Raw genomic sequence first — 23,769 nt, forward strand, 5'->3', positions numbered from 1 at the left:
CATTTTTTAAATACTGTTTTTATCTCCTGACAAAATGATGGGATCTTTGGGTGAGGAAAAAGCAGGGGATATCATTCGTGTTGATTTTAGCAAGGCTTTTGCCACTGTCTCTCACAACATTTCTGCATCCCAATTTGGATGTCACAACCTGGATGGATGGGTGACGAGATGGGTAAAACACTGGCAGGATAATGAGGCTCAGCGGAGAGCGATTAAAGGGTTACACTCTACCTGGAGATGGGGAACAAGTGGAGTATGACAGGGCTTTGTCCTATGACCGGTCCTCTTTAACACCTTTCACCAGAGGAGGTGAAACCATACTTTTATCAAGTTTGCAGATAACACTAAGTTGGGAGGACAATCTGATACACTACATGGCAGGGCTGACATCTAGAAGGACCTTGTAGGGCTAGCCCTGCAGGACTGTTATAAAACTCAGCAAGAACAAATGCAAAGTCCAGTGCCTGGGAAGGAAGAACCCCATACATCAGTCCAAGCTGGGGCCTGCCTGGGGAGCAGCCATGTGGAAGAGGACCCAGGAGTCTCGGCAGACAGCGAGCTGAGCGTAAGCCTACGGTGTGCCCCGGCAGCAAAGACGGGCAACAGCATCCTGCACTGTCTGAACAGGAATATAGCCAGTAGATCCATCGCAGTGATCACCTCTCTTTACTTGGTGCTTGTTATACTGCTGCATCTAGAATACCGCACCCAGTCCTAGCCTCCCAAGAAAGACTTCATCACAAAATAAAAGAGTAAGTTATGTTATATAGTTATTTTGATATGACTAACCGTATTATCAAGTCTGAATGATGGTCCAGAATGTGTTGTAACTCCCTCTCCAATTTCAGCAGCAAGAACTGGTGAATCCTGAGCCACTTGAGAATCCTGGGACTGGGCTAAACACAAATGTAATAGAAACAATAAGGAATAGAAAGCAACTTTTGAGTTCATAGTTAGCAATTTTTTTTGAACACCAGATGTCAGTAATACCCTACTGCTGCTGTCCTCACTATTAGGGCACTGATTTTGCCCATCCTTACCACTTTCTTCTCACCTACAACATACCTCCTGCCCTACTGTACCACTGATTTAATTGGCAGCCAGTGGTTCTCCTTGACCAGCCTTCCTAAAAATGTCTAACTAGCATGACTGCTCTCTGCAGGGCATGCAGGAAGAGCTAGAAATTCACGCTTTGGCTTTGCAGAATGAAACATGGCTTTGCTAGTGTTATTACAATCATTTAATAGGGGTGGGGGGGAATCTTTTGCCCTTTACCTTTACAATGATTATGAAGAAAAGCAGACATTCTAAGCAGATCAGCAAAATCAGAAATGCTGAATTACTTAACTATAGCATGACTACTACTGTGGAACTGAATCACCTTTGCCATAATGCTCTTGCACATAAAAATAAGTAAGATCAGTATCTGTGCAAAAGAAGTACCATAGCAGTACCAAAAAAATGCAATTTCTGTATTTAAGTGCTGGCAAGCACCTTCAAAGTTTGACAATTCTAAGACTGTAAATTAATTGTCAAGCAAACTCCTCTAAAATAAGTATTGTTATTTCCAGTAATAATTTTCAAGAAAGAAGTGCTAAATATCAAAATTAAATTTAACAGTAGAAGTGAAGTAGCTGTGTTTTCTCCCAATTCTACAAGGGCTGCTAGTGACAGAGACATTTCAAATCCCCAGCATTTGTAAGGCTCTATACTTAGGCAGGTCTCAAGTGTTTTGTGAATCCTAACACTAGTTTGTACCTTGTATAAACTGAAACTCCATTTCTTACTGGAAGGTGGAGTTCAGTTGTTCCATTTTTCCTATTATACAGAAAAAGGGGGGAGAGGTTTCCTCTGTGAGGCAACACCAGTGAAGTATCTATATGATGCGATACTTATGTATCTCAGTTAATATGAAACAATTTGAAATTCATTCTGGGGGCAGGGCAGGGGGGGAATCTAAGGTTTCCTGTAGCCACTATCATCCAGTACTCTTCTAGGAGAAAGTACAAGACATGAAATGAAATAATCCAAATAAATATATTTTAGATGTAAAAGAGAAGTTAACCTATTCTTAATTAATTTACTATGTTACTACATTAAATGCTGAGTGATCTCAAAATAAAGGGTAAAGAAATTCTCAAATGGCTTCTTCCCCCCCACACACTCACAAATTCTCCAGAAAGTTCTAGCAGGCTTGATCCTGATCATTTATGACATTTTGATCAGTAACTGAACAGAGGTGTTGGCAAGAGAGTTTGCAGATAATATGAAGAGTGGAAGAACGGTAAAGACAGTAGCACTGCAACAGTAAAAATTACCTCAACCTCCTGCAAAGCTGGGTCTGTTAAACAACACTGTTCCAAAACAGATAAAATTCTAAACCTAAGAGCACAGAACACTGGCTTCTGATCCCTTTTCCACAAGTACGTGACAAAGGTCTTCAGGTTCACAGGAAAGATAATGTTTAAGGTTTGAGTAGACCAAGGTGGCAACAAGCTCCTTGGTTGGATGTGGCAGTAGTGTGACTGAGTCTAGATACGCTGCAGAAGTCTGCTGCTCTTTGGAGCAGAACATAGGAGACAGAGGATCCTGAAAATGAGCAAGGCCTTGAAGAAAATTCCTTGAACCAGCATGAAAACTGCAATCATATCATCTCTTGGTATTTAAATATCTTCGTAGGAGAAAAAACTCGAAGTAATAACAAGAAGCAGTGGCTACAAATGGCTGTCAGACATTCAGAAACCAGAAATAGACCATTTATTTTATAATTTGATAAAAAATTAAATGCTGGAACAAGCTACCAAAGAATTCTCTGTTTCCTGATACCTTTACATCAAGATTAGATATTTTTCTGAAAAAAATTATTTTATTTTCTAAACGGTATCAGCCTGACAGGTAGTAATTTAGGATACATACAAGATGAGATTCAAGCATTTAATACTCTCTTGTATATAAATTCTGTGGAGAGCTATGTTACAAATGTTTCATTACTATACTGTAATAACCCGCATTGTTCTTGTGTTATTAATACAAGGGCTGAACAGTAGCAATTTCATGCTATAAACAGAATTATTTAATTAAAAATACAACATGCTCCTATCTCGTGACTTTATTACATTAATATCCTTAAAAAACCCGCTGTATTTGGTGACTCATAAAGGAGGGGTCTTTATTCTTCTCTCCTCCCTCCAAAATAATAGTGCAAGGTTCTTGTTCCTCACAGCTTCCTGACATCAACATGAGACTTTAATGTTTTAACCTCCTAGCCACCACAATATGACAAAGAATTTGTATTTAAAAATTGAGGCTGTAATATCCAAAATGCTTCCCCCCCAAACAGAAACTGAAGTAAAATAGCAGCAATTATTTTAGGGTGCAATTTGAAAACAAAAGACTGAAAAACAAACCACTCAGTGAAGACAATATAAAACCAAGGATTAGTCCAAATCCAACCATGCAGACAAACAAAAAAAAGTTGTATTCCACGCTAGTTTGGCTAAATTGGTGATGACAATCTGTCACAATAATGAATTATGGACAAATATTTGGGATTACTAAAAATAAACTGAAATCTTAGCTTGGTTAGCTTGGATCACACAAAAAATGATCATGCTTGGAGTAACATCCCTGCATAGGGGTAGCAATACATGAAGATAATCACATCTGGAACACTGCTCAAGGGGACCGTTAAAGATGAATAGAGACAAGCCTGTTGATATGTAATGAAGGAGAACTGAGAGATGTTATGTATCAAATCTAGTCACTATTTTCAGGCTGACTTCCTAAGGAAATGAGGTTTATACCCTTAAACCGCCCGTCTCATCTGTAGGATGACTCTGCAATTCCATATTAACAATTTGCATTCTATTAGCCCGTTTTAACCAAATTGGATTGGGAAGAAGAAATATCGAGTATCCAAAGTTCCTACCTCCTCCTACCTTGTCATACATCAGTGGCACGGTTAAGAGAGAGCAATCCGAATCTTAGCCTCACTGGTGGCACTTACTGCAACATCACTTTGAGAGTTACCCGTCCTCTCTGCCTGCCAACCAGCCGATCAGTCTGTGTAGCACTTGTAGCCACTTGATACTGAGCATAGGCATTCATCCTCCCCTAACCAGAAGCAGTCCTTAAGACCCGTTTTATGTTCAGACATGTCTGCTTCTAAATTTGAGAGGGTTAAAGTTATTTTTGTTCTTGTAATAATTGGAAGAAAGAAATACAGCTAATTATAGAGATTTAAAAAAAAAAAAAAAAAAATGCTGTTACCCAAGGCCAAGTCTCATATCAAAGGAAACTCACCTTGGTTGATAAAGTATCCAAGCAGATTTACCAAGTTTATTTTTTTAAGAACCTGTATACCTTCTACCTTTTTATCTTTAGTGCTTTATTTTGAAAAAGCATGTGAGCAGTGATTAATAGGATTTGTGCACATCTAGTGGTTCTGTAATAATGAAAACAGTACAACTCTCAAGTTGTAAAGCTTTACATTATTTGATCAAAGGTAGAAATGACCAAGAACATAACGTCAGAGAATAAGGTCAAAGATCACACATACAAAGCACTTGTTTGCAGTTTTCCCATGTTTTCAAGATGCAATTGTGTCTCTAAAGGTGAGAGCAGACATGTTCTGGTTAGAATCAAGTTGCAAAAAAATTTAAAAAAACAACCAAACAAAAAACCCTAAACCTAACAATTAAATAAAAAAAAAAAACAAACACCACCAAACCTACTATCATAAGGATATGATACACAACTTAAAATGCACCTTAAATTTCCCCTTCAGAAACTTTATATTTAACATGGACTGTAGATTTTCTTGCTGAAGATATTGCACTAGTTACTGAAAATGTGGTAGTGCTTCAGAGTGCTTCACAGCCTTCAAATTACAAAGATACTGTTGACAGTTTTAGTTGTTGAACTGCTCAAGAGGACAATCCTCTTAAATACGTAATCACATAAAGCTTTGGGTTTTTTTAAATAAATATAGAAGTTCACATGAAGTTTCCTAATCCTCTTACATAAACCATTGCACTGTTCATATATAATACTCACTAGTGTAAAAAGACACTATACTAAGATATTTCTGATTAATTTGGTAACGGCTGATCTAGCAATGCTTCTATGACTTACTCAGAAAAATACAAGCCTTTTCTTCAAATATTGTTAAAAAAAGACAAAATTCTTTAGTGATAATTTAAGTTTAAATATAGGTATATTTCAAAAAGTATTCTGAGAATTAAAGGAAGCAGCTGAAAAAAAATGAGCTTATATGTACTTATTCAAAACAACTTCAATTCCTAGTAAATCCTGATTGAATTGGAAAGGATGTCTCAACACAAACTAAATGAAAAGTTATCTTAAGATTTGGGGCAGTGGTGAAATTCCTAGCAAAACCAGGAGGTGCATACTACGTAGCTGTATTGCTCGTAAAGAAGTACATATAAGATAGCAAAGGTGTTGAAAACTCCTTTGCAGCTGTAGTAATGTATTTATTTTAGATGGATACTGAAAACTGTACTGGACCATGAGATGCTGTCATCCTGTAACAAGCTTCAAATTGCTTTAGTCAATGTTTTGCAAACTTTGTGTAACAGTTCCCAGCAAGTCAGGCATAGCATTTCTCAATTACAGTGGCAATAAACTGCATTTCAATCTGCAGGAAATTTGAAGAGAAGCAAGTGCATTGCAACTGAAAGTACTGGAGCCTTTGAGTTAACATTATTCCAAGACTGGAGAGACAAGCTAAATTTGTATAGGCAGGGAAAAAACAGTAGGAATTAAAAACCTTGACAACCACTTGTTAGTCCAATCTCTTGAAACACTTGTTAGTAACCTGCTTTCTTTGTTTACCTAAGACTAGTAGCCTTTGTCCTTTTATGAAGCCAGTCAAGCTACCCATAACATGCTTAGTAGGTTTCAACAACCCTGTAACAAAATTAATTTTGAACATTCACAAACCACTTAATAACAAAAACAACTTTTTTTTTTTGATAACCAAAACAACTTGGTTTAATTTATGGAATCAGACTAACTTTGTCACATATGGACACAGTCCGTCCTGTCCTCAAAGGTGTGATCTCTAATAAAAGCTCTCCACAGATGAACAGGAAAGATCAGAATTAGAGTAATCCTTACATTATTCCACTATTTTTATTTTTGTCACAACTAACAGCTGATTCTTTCGAAGTTGTTTCTTTGAGCTAAGGGTAACACTCAGCCTTCTATTTTTTGTCTCAACTGTATTTTTAAGCAATTTCTTATATACACTGATCTTTCAGTGGGCATCTACATTGGCATGTTAACACTCCAGAGTTCTCTTTAAGCATTAATTTCCTTTGTGTCAATACAAGGAATCACTGGGTACGGAATCAGGCACACCACTGGTCTGCTCAAAACAGGTTCCCACCTGGTGAAGCTGCAAACCTGAACAGCCCCCAGTCTGGGCAGAAGATACCTCCCTCAGGAGGAAGACACACCTGCAGCTTTCTACAGCAGTGTGCTCCCTATGCATGCATGGGATTCTGCTGGTCAGGGCAGGGCAATCAAGTAGTACAAAAGAAGTTTCTTTACAGACAATTCTACAGGTACAGACAAAAAGCACATGCACTGGATAAGTGTTGTTAGCAATGAAGTTCACTGCAGTGTAGACTTTTGTTACTAGAATGCTAATGGATCACACACACACAAAAAGAAAAAACTCAGTCATTCTGAGACAGATGCTTATTGAAACACCCTTTTTTACACTTAAAATTAAACATTATTTCAATAGCACTGCATATGCTCTTTAACAAGTCACATCATATGCTACAAATAAATAGCAGTAAAGTTAGCAGTGCTGAATGGTATTCACATAATTCCTCAAAGGAAGAGGATTTCCTCACCTGAATCATATGAATTTTCAGCAGTCATCAGCAGCACCTCTTGTAATAATCTACTTGACTGTTTACTTTGCCTTGGACTTCCATTACAGATTTGTTCCTTGTAGTTTGTTATACTCAAAGGCAACCTGCCTTCTTCATGAAGAGCATGACTGTAACATTTCACATATGCAAACTCCCCAATGGTCGAAATGGGAGAAGATTCTCCACCAACAGAATCTGTTTTATCTGAATTCAAAACATTTGTAATCAGTTTAGGTATAGAAATGCAGTGTTTTGCACGTCATGAAAAACATTAAGATGTATATTCTATTCTACAGAAAGAACCTGCTGAATTCATACATTAATGTAAAGTTAGCCATATCAGGTCAATAAAAACCTTTGTATTGCACAGTTTATAGATCATACAGGTTGAAAGATTATACAGGTCATAGACTTCTCAAAAAATAATTCCTAACTCAACTAAAATATTTCTTCCAAAAAAATTCAAACAAGTTTTTCCACATAGCAAATCCACCAAAACTTTCAGTAATTTTTCCAAATCCAGAGGCAATATAATTTCTCTGCTCTGGCTTAAAGATTTTTCTCCCCAACCCACGCCACAACACAGCCCTTTTTGGCCACCCAATCCAATAAAAAAAAGTCAAGTCCAACTTTTTACTACCTACCATGACCAATAGTTAGATAATACAGGAAAAAAGAAAAATCACCTGTGGATCATAATGGGATTACGCAGCAAATGAGTATTCCCTACTCCAGAATTCCACTGGATAATATTTCATAAAACTTTCTTGGTATGTATTTTGTTTTTTATTTTTTTTAATTAAGATGTGTAACACTAAGTTAAGTGCTTTTGAGAATATAAATATATTCTTCAATCAAAACCTTCACCAACAAAACTTGTTGTCTAATCAAGATACCAAAGTAGTTCAACAAGAATTATTCTGCATAAACTGATACTGACTAGCATTAATTACTTTATTTTAAAAAGTCCCATATCAGCTGTTTCTTTATTTCATTATTTTGCTCAAGATGAATGCCAAGACGAATCAAGATGAATCTCTGAAATTTTTGCAAAGAGTGTTTTATAACTGAAAAAAAACCCTAAAAAGATGGTCTAAAAGTTTCTGTAGAAACTTGATACTAACTCCTTATTTAAAAGATTTCACGCTCACTTCTTGGTATGCTCAAAAGCTAAACCTCTAAAGACCTTCCATCAACTCTGAAGGTTCTCTTTACAATTATTGTACAATTGTCTATTAACACAGACCCTGCCCAAGAGAAAAATCAAGAGGGAACTTAAGTCATGGAATTATGGTGAATTTTCTCTTCCTGGTGAATTTTTGTTTTGATTATGTTTTTCTAGACAGACACTGACAGGATAAGCTTTTCTCAACTATAACTCACTTTGCTAGTATATAAATTATACCTTAAAAAAAAAAAAGACAACAGTATCAGCTATTATTTCATAATCAATCTTCTCAAAGACTCTTCAGAAAAGATTAGTTTTCTCCAATCCGTATTTCTCAGGAACAGCAGGATTTATTACATATTTTACATATATATATATATATATTACCTGCAAAAGAAATGTTGCAACTCTTCGGTGTGTCTACCTCTGGTATAACACTAAGTTCATGTTGTTCCAAATCAAGCCCTAACTTGACTTTTGCCACAGGTGGTTTGGAAGATCTCCATTTCTGTTCTCTACATAGAACTTTCTCAGACTGTTCTGTAAAACAAAGTTTTTTATGTTGCAATAATATATATAAAATTAACTTGGAGAGATGGAAGAGGACTCCATCTCAGCTGCAAAATGAGAAAAATTATAATGAAAAATACTATACGGTATTACCAGTTTGCTCAGCTGGACCGATGCACTGTGAAATCATTTCACTTCCGTAAAATTTACTCCTGCCACAATTCTCTTGCTGGTAGTTTTCCGAGACTTGGAAAAAGTCAGTTCTATTAATCCAGTTAGGCTTTTGTGCCTCTGTCATTTCTTCATTTGTGCAAATATGTCTCACCTTCAGGGGGGGGAGAGCAACTGTAGGTAAAATTGTACTTATACTTATTTATCAAACCAGCATTTTCTTGCGTGTGTATTCCATGCAGGAAAATATTAAGCACTTTGAGAAAGTCCAAGTATGTAAGATACTGGACAGACTTGCTTAGCTTACAAAAACATTTGGACATATAGGTATTTTATTTAGCTCTACAAACCTAATATGCTAAAACATAATTATTTACATTTTCAAGGCCTTTGTTAGATTAGATTAGAATACTCAGCATTGTTAACAAGAACAATTCCTGAAAAGTGTGCTTTCAGTTTTTCAGCTCCTGAATTCAGGAATTTTAGCTGTCTGGAGATTGTAAAAGCAAGAGACAGGGACTCCAGGCAACAGTTATTTTTAAGATAGCTTCTGTTTAAATAAAACTAAATAATAAAAAAAAAGGAGCTTCTTTAGAAACTCAAAAATAAACTTGGATTTTTCTTCTGTTACCCAGAAACAAGCAAAATTACAAGTCAAGAGTGCACCTGACAAACCAATTTTCTAACGTGTACACATAAAGACAAACTTTAAAAAAAAATCTTTTAAAAATGCTTATGATAACCTTTGAAGTACTGCTTAAGTATTTTGAATACAAGAGCTGTTTTACACAAAAAGCTGCATTTCTAGAGCTGAAGAAAACTATACCTGCAGATATTTCAGGCAACATAACTATTTCAATAGGCATTATGTTCAGAGACCATGCACAGAAGTTCATACTACTTCTGTTAGAATGAACAAAACCGTGCTCTTGGGCCTTACAGAAAAGAACTAATTAAACAAGTTACAAGTCCTAATTAAAATTTTCATTATGGCAAATCACCTAAAACTATCAACACTCCATGGGATACTTTGCTAACTGGTAGCATTCACTCTTAAGTTTGATCACCTACTAGGATGACTTACCATGCAAAGCATTTATAAAGCTTACCTGCTTGTTCAGAAATCCTTTCAAAGCCTCTTGCTGTCTCTGCATCTGTTCCTTCAATTTATCTTGCTTCTGTAAAAGTAGTTGTTCTTGTATTTTCTGTCTAGAAAGAAGAGCTTCTCTTTGTGCATCTAGCTGCTCTTGCAATTCTTTCAAATACTTTTGCTGAGCTTGGATGCTTTCTGACGAGGCCAACACTCTGTCCCTTAAATTCAGTATACCAGAATAATTTAACAAAGATGCATCTCCCGGTTTTGATATCAAGAATTCCTCAACACCCTGGGCTTTAGATTCTTCATGAGGTAAAGTCACAGGTTCAGAAAGATTGAGGGGTTGTTCAAGGCTTGTTTTGATGGTGCTCTCTGCAGATCCCTGCTGATACGCCAAAGAATCAACTGAGGCTGCCTGAACTATATGAGATCCCTTTGCTGCTGGCATGAGGGGTGTCTTAAGTGGAGGCTCTTTTCCAGCTTCTGTTTCTGTTTGACAGCTAGACATCTTCTGAGATGACTCTTTAAAGTGCAGTGTTTCTGCAGGCTCAGAGGAATCTTCTGCAGGCAAAACAAATCTAACATGTTGGATGTGTGCTTCTGGTTGCGTTCTTACTGCAGTGACATCTTTCATTACTAACCCTGATGGTACCTGGAACAGAGATGGTTCTCTGACGTGGTTATTGGAGGTTTCCAACATTCCTACTTGTTCCTGTGAGGGACAGCCACACGGCAAGCGAAACTCTCCATGCTTCAATTTCAATGCTTTTAAAAATTGCACATGTCTGCCAGGACAAGTGTTATGCATTTGCTCTTCATGCTTCTGTGAAGATGGCTTTTCCAACACATGTGACATTCTTGAAAACACATGTAGCAACCGTGCATAGTCTTGTGCATGTGCTTGTTCAGATGACTGGTCTTGTGTCGGTTGCACTCCTTGCCTCTGTAGAAGTGGTTCTGAGACAGGCTTTAAATTAATTGCTTTTGTTTCCACATATCTCAGGGGTGTTGCAGAAGTAGACAAGTATCTTTGCTTCAGTTTATTCTGATACTCCTGTAGACGCTTTCTACCTTCTTCAATGGCCTGTTTGTGCAGCCTGAACAGAACGAAAACATGAATCTTTCCAGAGTGGTGCAAAGATAAACATCAATTTCAATAATCAAAGCAATTCAAATTATTTGAAACAGGCAACTCAGACTTCCATTTCATAAAGGAATTTACCTATTTTGCTGTAGAAGGCGTTGTTGATAATTACGAATCATCTGTAAATGGCTGTCTTCTCTAGGACTCCTGGGTTCTGATACAGTAGTATTTGCAGTCTAATCAAAATAAAATAATTTTAAGTGCACATATACAAATAATTCACAGAAAACTATTAAAGCAACAACCTTAAGCTGTATGTTTTTTCTCCTAAGTTTACAGAAGCCACTCTGTACCACCATTTGAAGTGTGTGAGATTTCAGCCCGAGGCAATGAAGCTAAAGCAGTTTCTGGAACAGATGGCCTACAGCTACAGTCTCTCTTGGCAAGTTGAGCATACACCGTCAAAGTCAATGGTGCTTACAGCAGCTGAGCTCAAAGAGGTAAACGTACCCAGCAGCAAACTCAGGGAGCAATAATCCAATAGAGCTGCATTTTCAAGGCAATCAGATTCTCAGAAGAGCACAGGTTGTGCAAATTATTCAAGATTTTAAAAAAGATTACTTTCCTTCAACATTCTCAATAAATTCCTCTCCTTTAAGTAGCTGTTGGAGATTTAGACAGACGAAAACGTAGAGGTGTTTTTTTTCTTGCCCTTTTTTTCCCCCCTAAGATTTCCCTCCCCACACTCCCCCCTTCTTGAAAAAGGATATGTGTACATGCATGAACATTATATGACTCTAATCAGATTTTACTAACAGGTATTTTAAACTGACATGCTGTCCCTGGGACTATGCAAAGAATCCAGTATTCAAAGTCCAGTGATACGTGAAGTAAGAGCTTCTATGTTAGACAAAAGGAAGCTTTTATATGTATGAACTTCTGATTCATAGCCTAAGAAATAAAAATTGATTGTCTTGACTGATATGATTTGAAACTGGAAACAGTGCTCTTGATTTTTATAATAAAGATAATTAAAAAACAACACACAATTTTCTACAATTCTTCACCTCATGTTCCACTTTGTTCTGCTGATCTGTAGAAGGAACACTGTGGTTTTGTACCAGCTGACCTTGCTCTTCCTCCTCTTTTTTTTTCTTAACCTCCTCCAAACAGGTTTGCATTTGGATCTTCAGAAAATCAGCCTCCAAACGTGCTCTCTCTTCTTCAATTTGTTTAAGCAAGGCCAGCTGTTCCTGTTTCTGTTGCTCTATTTGCTCATTCTATTAAGAAGAAAAATGAAGGTGAATCTCCAGAACCGAAGGACAAAGAAATCAAAGACCCCTCACACACACCACCACACACAAAACTTTGTTTCAACTTACAGTAGAAGTTCTATTGCTTGTGACAGGCATTTCCAAATTGTAAGAGGCCTTTAAAAATAGTTCCAATGTTTACAACAATAATTTTGTTTTACTACCTAGATATTTCTAATAGTCACTGAATACATTTACTATTGCACTATTATCTGTTCTCAAATTAGTAGAACGGATAAAATCAGAATCTAACCATTCAAGATACATTATCATTTTCCAGAGACTGCAAGAGAAGTCCTTTTCTTCAACTGAATTCAGAAATCTACTTTGCATTTTATAGAGCTTTTCATCAAGAGTTCAACACATTTAAATGTTAATTCAAGCCTTACAAAACTTCTGAAATAGCTAATGTACAACCACTTTAAGAGCACTTCATAAATCTCTGAAGTGGTTTGTTTATTTTTATTCTCTTTCCATGTACCTATCAGCTACAAATCACTTGGATCCACACGTAGCAACAGCACATATACTTTTAGAATAGAAGCAAAGAAAAATTTCGAAGTACTGGCAAAGATGAAGAGGACAACAGCCTTTAATCAGAGTCTGAATGGGGATGTCAGGAAGAGCAACCTGAGAAAGAGCTAGACCTGAGAACAGTTAAAGTGGGCATAGCAATATGTACACCTGGGCAGGTGCAAAGTGGGAGAAAATGAATGTTAAAGAAAGTAACCACACTTTCACAGAGGATCTGCTGCTTTTTTTGTTTTCCCCTAAACCGGTATTATTTCATCACATTTTTGTTTCCTGAACTTTAACTCTACAATTTAAGGCTGCACTAAGACCCGAATTTCAACTTTCTTTTTTGTTTTTTAAATTGATAAGCCACTACATAATAGCTGGTACATCTCTAAGGATACAACAAAAATGAAAATATAATGAAACATATACAAAACACACATAATGAATTAATACAAAAAATTACTATTTTCTAAATATAATAAATGTAGCATTCCCATAGACACAAAAGACTTTCTGCATTTGTTTCCTAGTTTATTTAAACGAACACACACACACGAAATACTCAAGGTTTGTAAGCTTTTCCTGTCACTCTAAACACAATCCCACAGAACTTCCTATGTTATTACACAGGGTTAGTAAAGTTTTCACAGAGTTGTGTATTGTTTACTACATCCTCCCTAAAGCAAAACGTATTAATCTACAATTGGGATTCTCATTTAATCATAGGGTGGCATCCCTGGCCTACAGCACTTGTTAGATTTTAAGAAACTGGGTTTTTCCACTCTATTCTAAATTCCAGCTAGAGCTTAGTAATTTTTAAAAAGTTAATACACAGAGGCTAAGCATAGAAAATGTTACAGTAAAAGTTTATTTAAGTATTACAAGCATGTTAAAAGGATCTACAGCTGTTATATAACCTGAAGCATTTTAAAGTCTTCTGTAAATCCCTTTTTTTACACCATAACTGAGATAGAAATAAGTACACACACACTTACCCACTTTTGTCTCTCCTCTTCCATTCTAATTTTAGCTGCTTGTTCTTGAGGATGGATTAGAACTGAATTTTCAGCTGCAACTGTATTTTCCAACATTTCCACAGCGTCTAAAATATACATGTTATTTAACTGTAACTGCAGTCAGAAAGGGCCTTGGATCTTCTTTACATCTTGCTTTACAGTTTTGCAACCTCTCTCAACAAAATGCATAAGCTGCTCTTGAAAAGATTACCATCTCATCCCACTACTCTGCTTGTCTCTGTAAGCTGGAAAATCAGGTTTCTGTATTATTTAAACCTTTAATGGCCCTTTATCATGTGTCTTTCTTGCATATACAGTAATGGCTCAGGTCCAACAGGACTGAAGATTGCTTCTACCCAGATTACTTGGTAGCCTAGTAGCAACATCATCCTGAGGAATAAAGCGCCACACATTAACCTCTCAGAACAAAGAAGGTATAAAACTGGCACTCCCTGGGCAAATGATCTAACATTTGGCTATTGCATAAAAAGCAAGCCTTCATCCTGTCCTATCAGCTTCAAATAGCAACACATTTTCCCTAGAAGCGTGTTTTCACTCATGCTGCACTCTCCAGTCCCCAGGCATTATGCTGGTGTATCCATGTACATGATTGAACTATATCACTTAATCTTATTTAAAAAAACCAAGCACCCTATGAAAGCAAAAAAAACGAAACAAAACAAAACAAAAAACCACGCCACAATTTAATCACTTTAATAGACTTCAGAAATCCCACTTAGCATACACGTTCACCACCTTCAGCACTAGCATAACCAAACAGCACAAAGGATAGAAATGGGAAGTAACCCCAAAATGATTTGGCTACTAAGCGAAATGGAACATCTAATCACTCTAAATTTCAGTTTTACAAAGAGGCTTTTCAGAATGGTGCCTAGAAGCAGAAAAAAACCCCACAAAATTATTTCAGACACATCAGGTCATGCTTGTCTTGTGCATTTCTAGCTGTGAATCTCTGAAGCACCTGGCTTTTCCAGTTCAACAGAACTTCAGTGCGCAGTTTTGCACTGAGAATTCTACTCCTGGAGGCAAACACCTATTAAAGCATGGCAACACCAAGTGTGACAACAATCTGGGTGAGATTTAAAAGATACAAAGGTATTTTGGACATCTTTCCTCCACGAGATCTTAGTGGGCAAGTTGGCCATAAGAGCAAAACCCTCTCCTATTTGTGGTTTCAACAAATCCACAATGCACTGTGGGCAAAGATAGGAGAATTGTACTTTCTGGCAACATAACAAACCACCACCACTGAAAATTCATTAAACAGTTTTGTTACAGTCCACCCTTACAATTCTTTTTGCTCCTACACAACAAATTTTGGTGCAAGTATGTATTACATACCTTTGGCTTCACATACTGTATTTTTTGGTGGCTCATAGTTAAGTTCTAAATCACACAATTGTCTCTCTTCACTGGTAATTGTCCCCGATTCAATAGTCTCAATTTCACTTTGAATCTCCTTCTCACTTTTTGATGTCCACACCTCTTTTTGGCTTCGAATCTTGTTCAGCAATTTCTTTAAGGCAAGTTTTGACTGAGATTGGTGAGTTTTTGCTTCTTCATGATCTATAAAGAATACGTACTGTTAAGAGTTTGGGGTAATGAGTATCTTCACATCATAAAAACAAAAAAATCCTCTTTTTTGTTTTTAATTGCTTACACAGTTGGACAAATAGCTCAGGTATATTACTAAGTTTTAAAAGCTTAACAATATTTTCTCTTACCTGCAAGAGAGAAGCAGTAATTTGTCTCTGCATGCTATAAAAGGAGGGCTAAGCTAGTTGTAGTGTTTCACAGTCAGACTACTCCTAGACTGTACTGTTGCAGAAATAAGTAGTACTATCCCCACACCTACCTGCTTTGTATTAGCACTAGCAACACAATGCATCACAGACCAAAAAACTGATTGCGCCAGCAACGGAATGTGTAAGAAATGCTTGGCGAGGCAGCAAAGTTCACTAACACACTTCCTGTTCACATCACATTATCCTGTACATGCCACAAGCGAAGAGTACACATGCACATGCAACTGCTGCAGCCTACTCACAACATGCAGCAACTCAATCACAAACCTGAACATAAAGGACGTACAATAAGTAGACTTCCATACAAAGTCAAGCTGTAACTTTGAAATATTTCAAAATACAAAATTTAAGTTCACATATGAGTATCATGCCATAATTTACACTAATTATACAGGAATTGTTATGGCTACTAACAATGTAGTTCTTACAACAATTAAAAATTATTCCAGTATACTAATGAACTGAAGTACATTAGAAAAAGAAGTCACATTTTCATTTTTAAATTCATGATCATTACAGTATTATCATCCACGATAAACATCATAAACCACTTGATACTGAAATACTTCACAGGCATTAAGGAATTTTAGTACTTAAGACATTTCAGTTAATGCTAAAGTTAATTTATTTGGTATATTAAACTATATCTCTTCTCTTCTACTATAAAACCAAAAAGTTTAAGTTAAACGTAAAGTTTAAAAGCTTTACTTTCTGATTCACTGGGAACCTCCTCTTCTATCATCTGTCCCGATTCTTGTCGAGTATCACAAGCAGATTCTGGTTGAGTGTCACAAGCCAATTCTTGCTCCAAAGAGATATCAAGATCATTATCTTTAGATCTATCAGAAGGGCCTGGCAAAGGTTGTGGCTCAAACTGCAGAATCAGGTCTCCTTTCATTTCTAATTAAAAGAACACAACCACATAAAATGACCAATTGGAATAAAAAGCAAACAACGCTGCAAGACTACACTCACGATACACATCCCTAAGAAGTTCCAGTATCAGTAGCTTGTCTCACAACAGATTTAATCCAACTATTTTTTTTTCCAAAATAGAAAATTAAAAATTGTTTAGATCATTAGCCATCTATTAATTCAGAAACTCTACAAGGTTTTCCACTAGAATATGCTATGTCGATTTCAAAATACAAGTTTATGTGATAAAAGGCTTCTATTTACACAAAAAGCAGCACACAGGAACAGTTACATGCAGGAGGATCCCAATAACTTAATCAGGGAAAAGGCACCCCCTGACCTGGCTGCTCACAGGGCTGTCAGAGGAGTGTGACTGATCACATGGTCCAGGTGTGAAATCCTAGAAGACGAGTCAACAGAACTTCTCCCAGGATCACCTCACTGACTGAGGGTGTCACTGCCTACAAGGGGTGTGGGACACATGGGAAGGCCATCTTGGGATTGTACTCTTACTGTAGATACTTAGGGGAGGAACCAAAAGGCAGGGAAAGGATCAAGTTAGTCTGGGGAGGAACAAGTGTGAGGAAGTGTAAGAATAAGGGGATAAAAGGGGCTAGTCAGCACACTTGTCTGGCTATGCACTGTACCTGACAGTCTGTCCTGTCTTCTCACTGAATTCCATTTCTAGCTGTTTTCCTGAGTGAGGAACCCTCTATTTTGTATGCGTGTGCGTATGGATATATAAGGGCCAGCAACTGGAGTGGGGACCAAAAGTCACAGGGGCACCTATGTCCAGAGCACTGCCAACAACTGCAGAGACCAGAATGAGTGCGCGTTATGTGGGTATGAGTATCAGCATGCAGTAGCTAGCAAATCACAAGCCAGACTAGCCAGCAAGAATGATAAGAGGCTTCGGAGTTAGGTATCAATCAGCTGTAAGATGGGGCTGGATACTGGAGAGGCCAGGGGATCTGTGACTTGGCTAGTGGAGGGATCAGGAGAACCAAGCATTCAAGCCAGCCAGCTACAGGGGAGACCATCGGGTCTCAGGGTCAGCTAAGAAACCTGCCAGCACACGTGCACGTGTCTCAGACACTTGGAGACAAGAGGATCCAGTGTCAGCTACTGGGTAGACTTGAGTATTTAAGGTCGGGTACTGCAGGGATCTCCATAGCGTGTGCATGTCTGTGGGTACGTTCACATACCCAACTGGGTCTGTGTAGCAACAACTGGAGTGGAGCAGCAGACCTTGGAGGTTCACATACCCAGGAGCCAGCAACTGGGGAGACTAAGGATCGAGGGCCAGCTGCTAGGTAGAGTCAATGTCTAAAGCCACTTACTGAGGGATCCATAGCACGTATTTGAGCATACCAGTGCATATGTGGACACGCAAGGTAGCTGGAAGGCTACAGGGTCCAGGATGAATTACTGGGTAGATTGGGTGTCTAAGACCTGTTACTGGGGGAACCCAGTGTGATGGGTGGAGACCTGGGATACAGGGGACAGCTACTGGGTAGACTGAGTGTCTAAGATCAACTGCTGGAGGGATCCGTACCGTATATACAGACGTATATCCTACTAACAGGCCTTCATCCTGATCAGCCAGAGCAATGAACAGGATGAGGCCATTTGTGCTGTTTGTGTTTAATGCGAGTGCTGTGTTTTCTGTGTTGACCTGTGTGACCAGCTGTGTGTATGTGTACTGAAAGCCTGGTTCATGAGTGTGCCTACTGTAAATACACAGAGCCTTGCTACCAGCTGGACCTGGGAACAGGCAGCTGCTGCAGCAGCCTCTCCTCTATGGGGCTACCAGATTCAGCAACCTCCAACAAATTACTTACTCCTGTCTTCACTGTACATATCTTCAAATGCAAACTCCAATTCTCTCTGCCATTCTTCTTTTATTTCCATGCGTTTGTATGCAGGCACAAAAAGTTGAGGTGGCATCTGCGCTACAATCTGTCTTCTGCGCATCCGATCCATATTCTGCATTTGTTCTAGTTCTTTCAGTAGCCTTTCCCTGTCCTTCAAGGATAAAAGAAGGAATAACATAAACATAGCCATCTGAATGTCAACACTATATATGTCAGGACTGATAAAATACTTCCATTTTGTTACCATGAAGTTTGTTTAATCCTTAATGTTTAAACTTAATTTTATTCTAGGGAGAAGGTGCTTCCTCAGTAGAAGGCTGTATCTGACCCTTAAACGCAAGAGTCATCAATACTACCTAGATCTAATGTTAAATAAAAGATTGGACTGTACACCTGTAGGCCAGCTTTCCTCAACAGAATTAAATCTTCTGTTTTAAGGTAAATGAGTACTTCCTTTGGCAAGTTACTTTTGTTAGTATAAAAAGTAGCAATTGCTGAAGTATAAGATGTGAACTAAATACTCTTGACACATTACAATTATATACAAAAGCTATTTAAAAAAAGCTTTATTTGACGTTTGGTTGGGGTTTTTCCTTAAGGAGCATCAGTAATATTTCCACAGTTCCCCATTTTAGTTAGGTTACTTATTCAAGGCCAATCGTATCTCAACTAAAAAACAAGAAGCTTTTGCTATTTCTAGCCTCCAAAAATACTTCTGAAGGTAACAGACAATAAAACAGATTTCAGAGCATACTTCTGGGTACAAAGACCTTTCTCAATAGTTCAGTTTTTACTTCTTAAAGGAAAGAATTTCATTATTTCCAGACTTATACACTAACAGAACTCCAGTCTTTTTTGTAAAACTTTTCAAAGTTTTTACTTAAAAAATAAACTGTTGCCTTCTTAATAATAAACTAATTTTTCCCCTGAAGTACAGAATAATCAACCCCAACTAAAGCTGATGCTGAAAAGTAGAGCTCATAACCTATTAAAAAAGTTTAGCTTGACTATTTCCAATTGGTTAACAGCTGATCAAACATTAAGGTAACAAAAAGTAAAGCATGTTCTTTCATTCTCCCTCCTTCCAGATAGCCAAAATAAGCAAACAGAGTTTGATGTTTTCTAAACACATTGTGAAAACTCCTTTTAGTCCATCAATTTTCCTCCTGTAACTATAATTCGTTTACTAATCACCTACCTACAACTTACTTAAAACTGGTCATTTGACATGAAAAACAGGCACAACTACTTTGCCTACCTGAGCCAAATGGACCTTCTTCAAGGCATGACTTCCCCTGAGATGTGCCTTTTCAAGCTGCTCTCTTCTCTCCCTCTCTGCCTCTCTGTGTAGTTCCTCCAAACGTTTCTCCTCTTCTTCAGCAGCTAACCGAGCATCTGGCTGGCAGTCAATCAATAGTTTAGTCCCTGAAGTTCTTTGTGGTAGTTTAAAGCATATGTAACAATAAATAAATAATTCTGCAGCAAAAGCACTTTAAAAAAAAGACATACAATGCCATATGAACACCCTTGAAGGTTTATAATTCTTGGTTGCAAGATCCTCATGGTTTTGTTTTAAACAAGGGGGGGCGGGGGGGGGGGGAATGAATCCAGAAGCATTTTCATTCTCATTTGGGAAACCAGAAACAATCTGCAATTTTTAAATAAGGAAAATATTACTAACACATGAAAATTAAAAAATACTTAAGTACAAAAATAAATCATTGCACATAAGCAAGGCTACAATGATTAACATTTTGGAATTTTCCATGACAAAGCTGAGAAAACTACAGTATCTCCTCTTATTGTTTAGGCCTAGTCCTTCGATTGTTAAGAAAACCTAAAACTTGATGAATGAAGACTTCATGAATGTACTGGAGAAAATACTCACAAAACCAAATTTATTGAGAGTGCTTTTCTAGTCTAAAAGAGGCTGATCCAGAACAGGAACTTAGATTGTGGTCCCACATCATCAATAAACCAAACTGTTGTTTGGTTCACCTTTCAATAGCATTACCTTAATTCAAAAATAAAATAAAAGCTAAGCTCTTGCTCCATCTCTCACTTTTTCAGGTCCTCCCCTTCTTCTGATCTGACTTTGGCCTTTGCCTGAGTGTATGAGTGTACTGTAAACTTGAGTAAACTTTCCCATTTGGCAAAAATCTATTCATCGTTCTTTTTCCCAAATTAGACTTCTGCCATTTTGGCAAGCTGAAACCGCTGACTGCATGAACAGATGAACACAAATAAGAGGTAAAGACTGGGAGTACATAGCTAAAAAGAGGGGAAGAGAAACAAGCAGGGCAACTGCAATTATTAATTTAGCATAAGCCACAAAGCAGAAGAATTGGGTGTCTTAACGTTATGCCAGTCTTGTGAACTCACCTCCTTACAGAGGTCTGTTCACATGAGACTGTCAGGTGTGATCTCACAAGTGACTGAGCACATAACAGGCTTTACAAGTTTCCCCATCTAAGATTCCGATTAGTAAGTTGTGTAATGGCTGCTTTATATAAGTTCACATTTTTAAACAAGTTCTAGAAAACTTAATTGGTGATATCCAGACACTATGCAATATAGATATTTGGAAGCGTGTATCACAAACACTTGGAGTTAATCACCTGCTCTCCATCCACTTCTCTGTCCACATAAGGTTCGGAAATATGATAACGTGTCACTGAAAAGTTGTTAGCACTATAGGGCTTCACTGCAGTCTTTTTCACTTCAAAATTCTAGGAAGAAAAGTACAAGTAAAGCTGTATCAGAGAACAGTATCTCTAGCAAATCAACTAAACAGAACACAAGTGATCTGTACACTTAAATTAGTATTAGAAGAAAGCCACCCCCCCCCCCCAAATTCTCTCCTAAAAATATTGTTGTTTAAAATTTTACATACATTTTTAAATTAATAAATCACATCAGCACAAGGCAGATCTAGAAGGCTTAACAACTGAGAGCACCTAACAGCTTAAGGCAGACTCCTCCACACAAACTGACATTCATCAGAGAGCTCTACCTTTTCAAAAGCATTACCTTAATTTAAAAGCACTTGAGTTTAATGTACTAATACAAATCCCACTTACAACAGCTGTCACACTCACCTCAAAGCAGGGCAACCACAGATCCACAATATAATTATACCTAACAGCAAAATAACACTTCTCAAGTACAGACTTTCTTTATGAAACTCAGAACCCATTATCTCCGATTTTTTAGTTGACCAGAAAAAGAGCATTTTCCATAACTTCGCTGAAAAATGTCTATTCATATAATACAAAGTATTTTTTTTTCTTTTAAAAGTTTTGGGTACACTACCTCATTTCAACCCTTGTCCGAAAGAGTTTGAACACTGAGCAACCAGACCCTCCCTCTTCTTTGACTCAGCCTGATGTTCTCAGTAGTGAGATAGCGATGTTAGGTAACCCAGTATTCTGCAGGACCTGCCTTTGTACTTCTAACATCTCCTCCATTCATTTTCTCTCAGCTTCCTCCTCCCTAGACTTTCTCCTAAAAAAGGATTCTTATCCACATTAACTAAAACATCAAGTTTCATAGCCCGAGTGGTTGACCGTAAACAAACGCACATACACAAAGAGCAGCATTAAGTCTCAAGAATATCTTAAACTTATCTCTATGCAAGGTAAGGCATACAAAATTTCAGTATTGATTATCTCTTGCTATTTTATAAAGACTGTAGAAACTGAAGTCTTTAAATTAAAATCCCATGATAAGCAACTAATTTTAGCCTTACCAACAGAACTTCAGTAACTTATTTTATAGTTCTTAAGCAAACGCATGTGTCCTGGTTTCGGCTGGGATAGAGTTAATTTTCTTCCCAGTAGCTAGTATAGTGCTGTGGTTTGGATTTAGGATGAGAATAATGTTGATAACACACTGATGCTTTAGTTGTGGCCAAGTAGTGCTTATACTAGTCAAGGACTTTTCAGCTTCCCATGCTCTGCCAGGTGCACAAGAAGCTGGGAGGGGGCACAGCCAGGACAGCTGACCCCAACTGGCCCAAGGGCTATTCCATACCATATGACATCATGCTCAGCATAGAAACTGGGGGGACGTGGCCACGGGGCAGCGATTGCTGCTCCGGGACTGGCTGGGCATCAGTCAGTGGGTGGTGAGCAATTACATTGTGCATCACTTGATTTGTACATTCTTTTATCATCATTATTATTACTATTTTGTCTTCCTTTGCTGTCCTATTAAACTGTCTTTATCTCAACCCATGAGTTCTCACTTTTATTCTTCCAATTCTCTCCCCCATCCCACCGGGGCAGGGCGGGGCAGGGGGGTTGGGGCAGGGGGAGGGGGAGGGTGAGCAAGCTGTGGCTGTGTGGTACTTAGTTGCCAGCTGGGGTTAAACCACAACAGCATGTTATTCTAGGAAGAAGAGAAGGAAAAAAAAAAAAAAAAAAAAAAAAAAGAGATGTACAAATAAAAGCATGCCATCAAGAATTTCACTTTTATTTGTACATGATAATGCTGTTTAAAAATTGCTAACTTTCTTAATAAATAACAGTAATTGTAACAGATCAACATTAACCGAAAACACTTACAGATACTGATCATAGCTCTGAAAACAGACAAGTCCCATGCCTAAACCTCATTAGTCAGAGCACCAACTGCTTGACCTATACTGTGTTACTTTCAGAATGTATAATTAAACCTCAGTCTTCCAAATTATTTAAAAGAATGTAAAACTAACAAATCACTAATTAATAACTACATCTAATCAATTAAATCTCCAGAATTTTATTCAAAAGCTGTGAAGATGTGAGCATTATGTTGGAGGCTGCAATTTTCCAATTAATGTCAAAAGCAATTTAGGTTGAAAAAAATAATACTTGTAATACTATTGCACCTCATGGTGGAACCACTGCAGTTAAGAATCTGTCCGTACTTCCATCAAGAGGTTTGTAATTCCCCCCTGCTTTTGATTTTTCCTTAAAAAAGTAAATTATTCTATACTAAAATCTGGCAAAACTGGAGCAGCAATGTATCATGAAATAAAAAAAAAAAAAAACAAAAAAAAAAACTCTACAAATGTTATGAATATTCAAGAAGAGTATAGTAACATTTTTAGGTTGTATTTGTGTTACATACAAAGCTTACAGATTATGTAAAAAAAAAAAAATTAAGTTCACAAGAACTGTGACACTTGTCAATAAAATGGTGGTTGCAGTTTAACTTCAATTAAGTAACTTAACAGTTGGTCTAACTAAATAAGGCCTCAATTCCTCAAAGCTATCCTCTGAGAATTAAACTTGATTATGACAATATATCTATAGTAAAACACTTCTTTTGTAACTGGGTAAAGTAACAATAATAGGAGTACCTTCAGAAAATGTTTCTTGTATTCTAAG

General features: G+C 37.4%; 1 protein-coding gene across 4 annotated transcripts in view; it reads right to left on the reverse strand.

Moving 5' to 3' along the window:
* Positions 1-23,769, reverse strand: part of CEP295 (centrosomal protein 295) — a 45,449-nt gene that overhangs the window by 12,405 nt on the left and 9,275 nt on the right. For all 4 annotated transcript variants that reach the window (XM_075491098.1, XM_075491099.1, XM_075491101.1 and 1 more), the window contains exons 6-18: positions 21,016-21,126; positions 19,656-19,796; positions 18,365-18,548; positions 16,317-16,508; positions 15,145-15,369; positions 13,762-13,868; positions 12,002-12,214; positions 11,073-11,170; positions 9,864-10,947; positions 8,737-8,908; positions 8,461-8,613; positions 6,885-7,109; positions 790-896 (exon numbers count right to left, since the gene is read on the reverse strand). In XM_075491098.1, the coding sequence (XP_075347213.1) occupies positions 790-896; positions 6,885-7,109; positions 8,461-8,613; positions 8,737-8,908; positions 9,864-10,947; positions 11,073-11,170; positions 12,002-12,214; positions 13,762-13,868; positions 15,145-15,369; positions 16,317-16,508; positions 18,365-18,548; positions 19,656-19,796; positions 21,016-21,126 (3,012 nt within the window). The remainder of the gene's footprint in view (positions 1-789; positions 897-6,884; positions 7,110-8,460; positions 8,614-8,736; positions 8,909-9,863; positions 10,948-11,072; positions 11,171-12,001; positions 12,215-13,761; positions 13,869-15,144; positions 15,370-16,316; positions 16,509-18,364; positions 18,549-19,655; positions 19,797-21,015; positions 21,127-23,769) is intronic.

The sequence above is a fragment of the Mycteria americana genome, chromosome 1 (genome assembly GCF_035582795.1).
Source record: "Mycteria americana isolate JAX WOST 10 ecotype Jacksonville Zoo and Gardens chromosome 1, USCA_MyAme_1.0, whole genome shotgun sequence".
Taxonomy (NCBI): Eukaryota; Metazoa; Chordata; class Aves; order Ciconiiformes; family Ciconiidae; genus Mycteria; species Mycteria americana.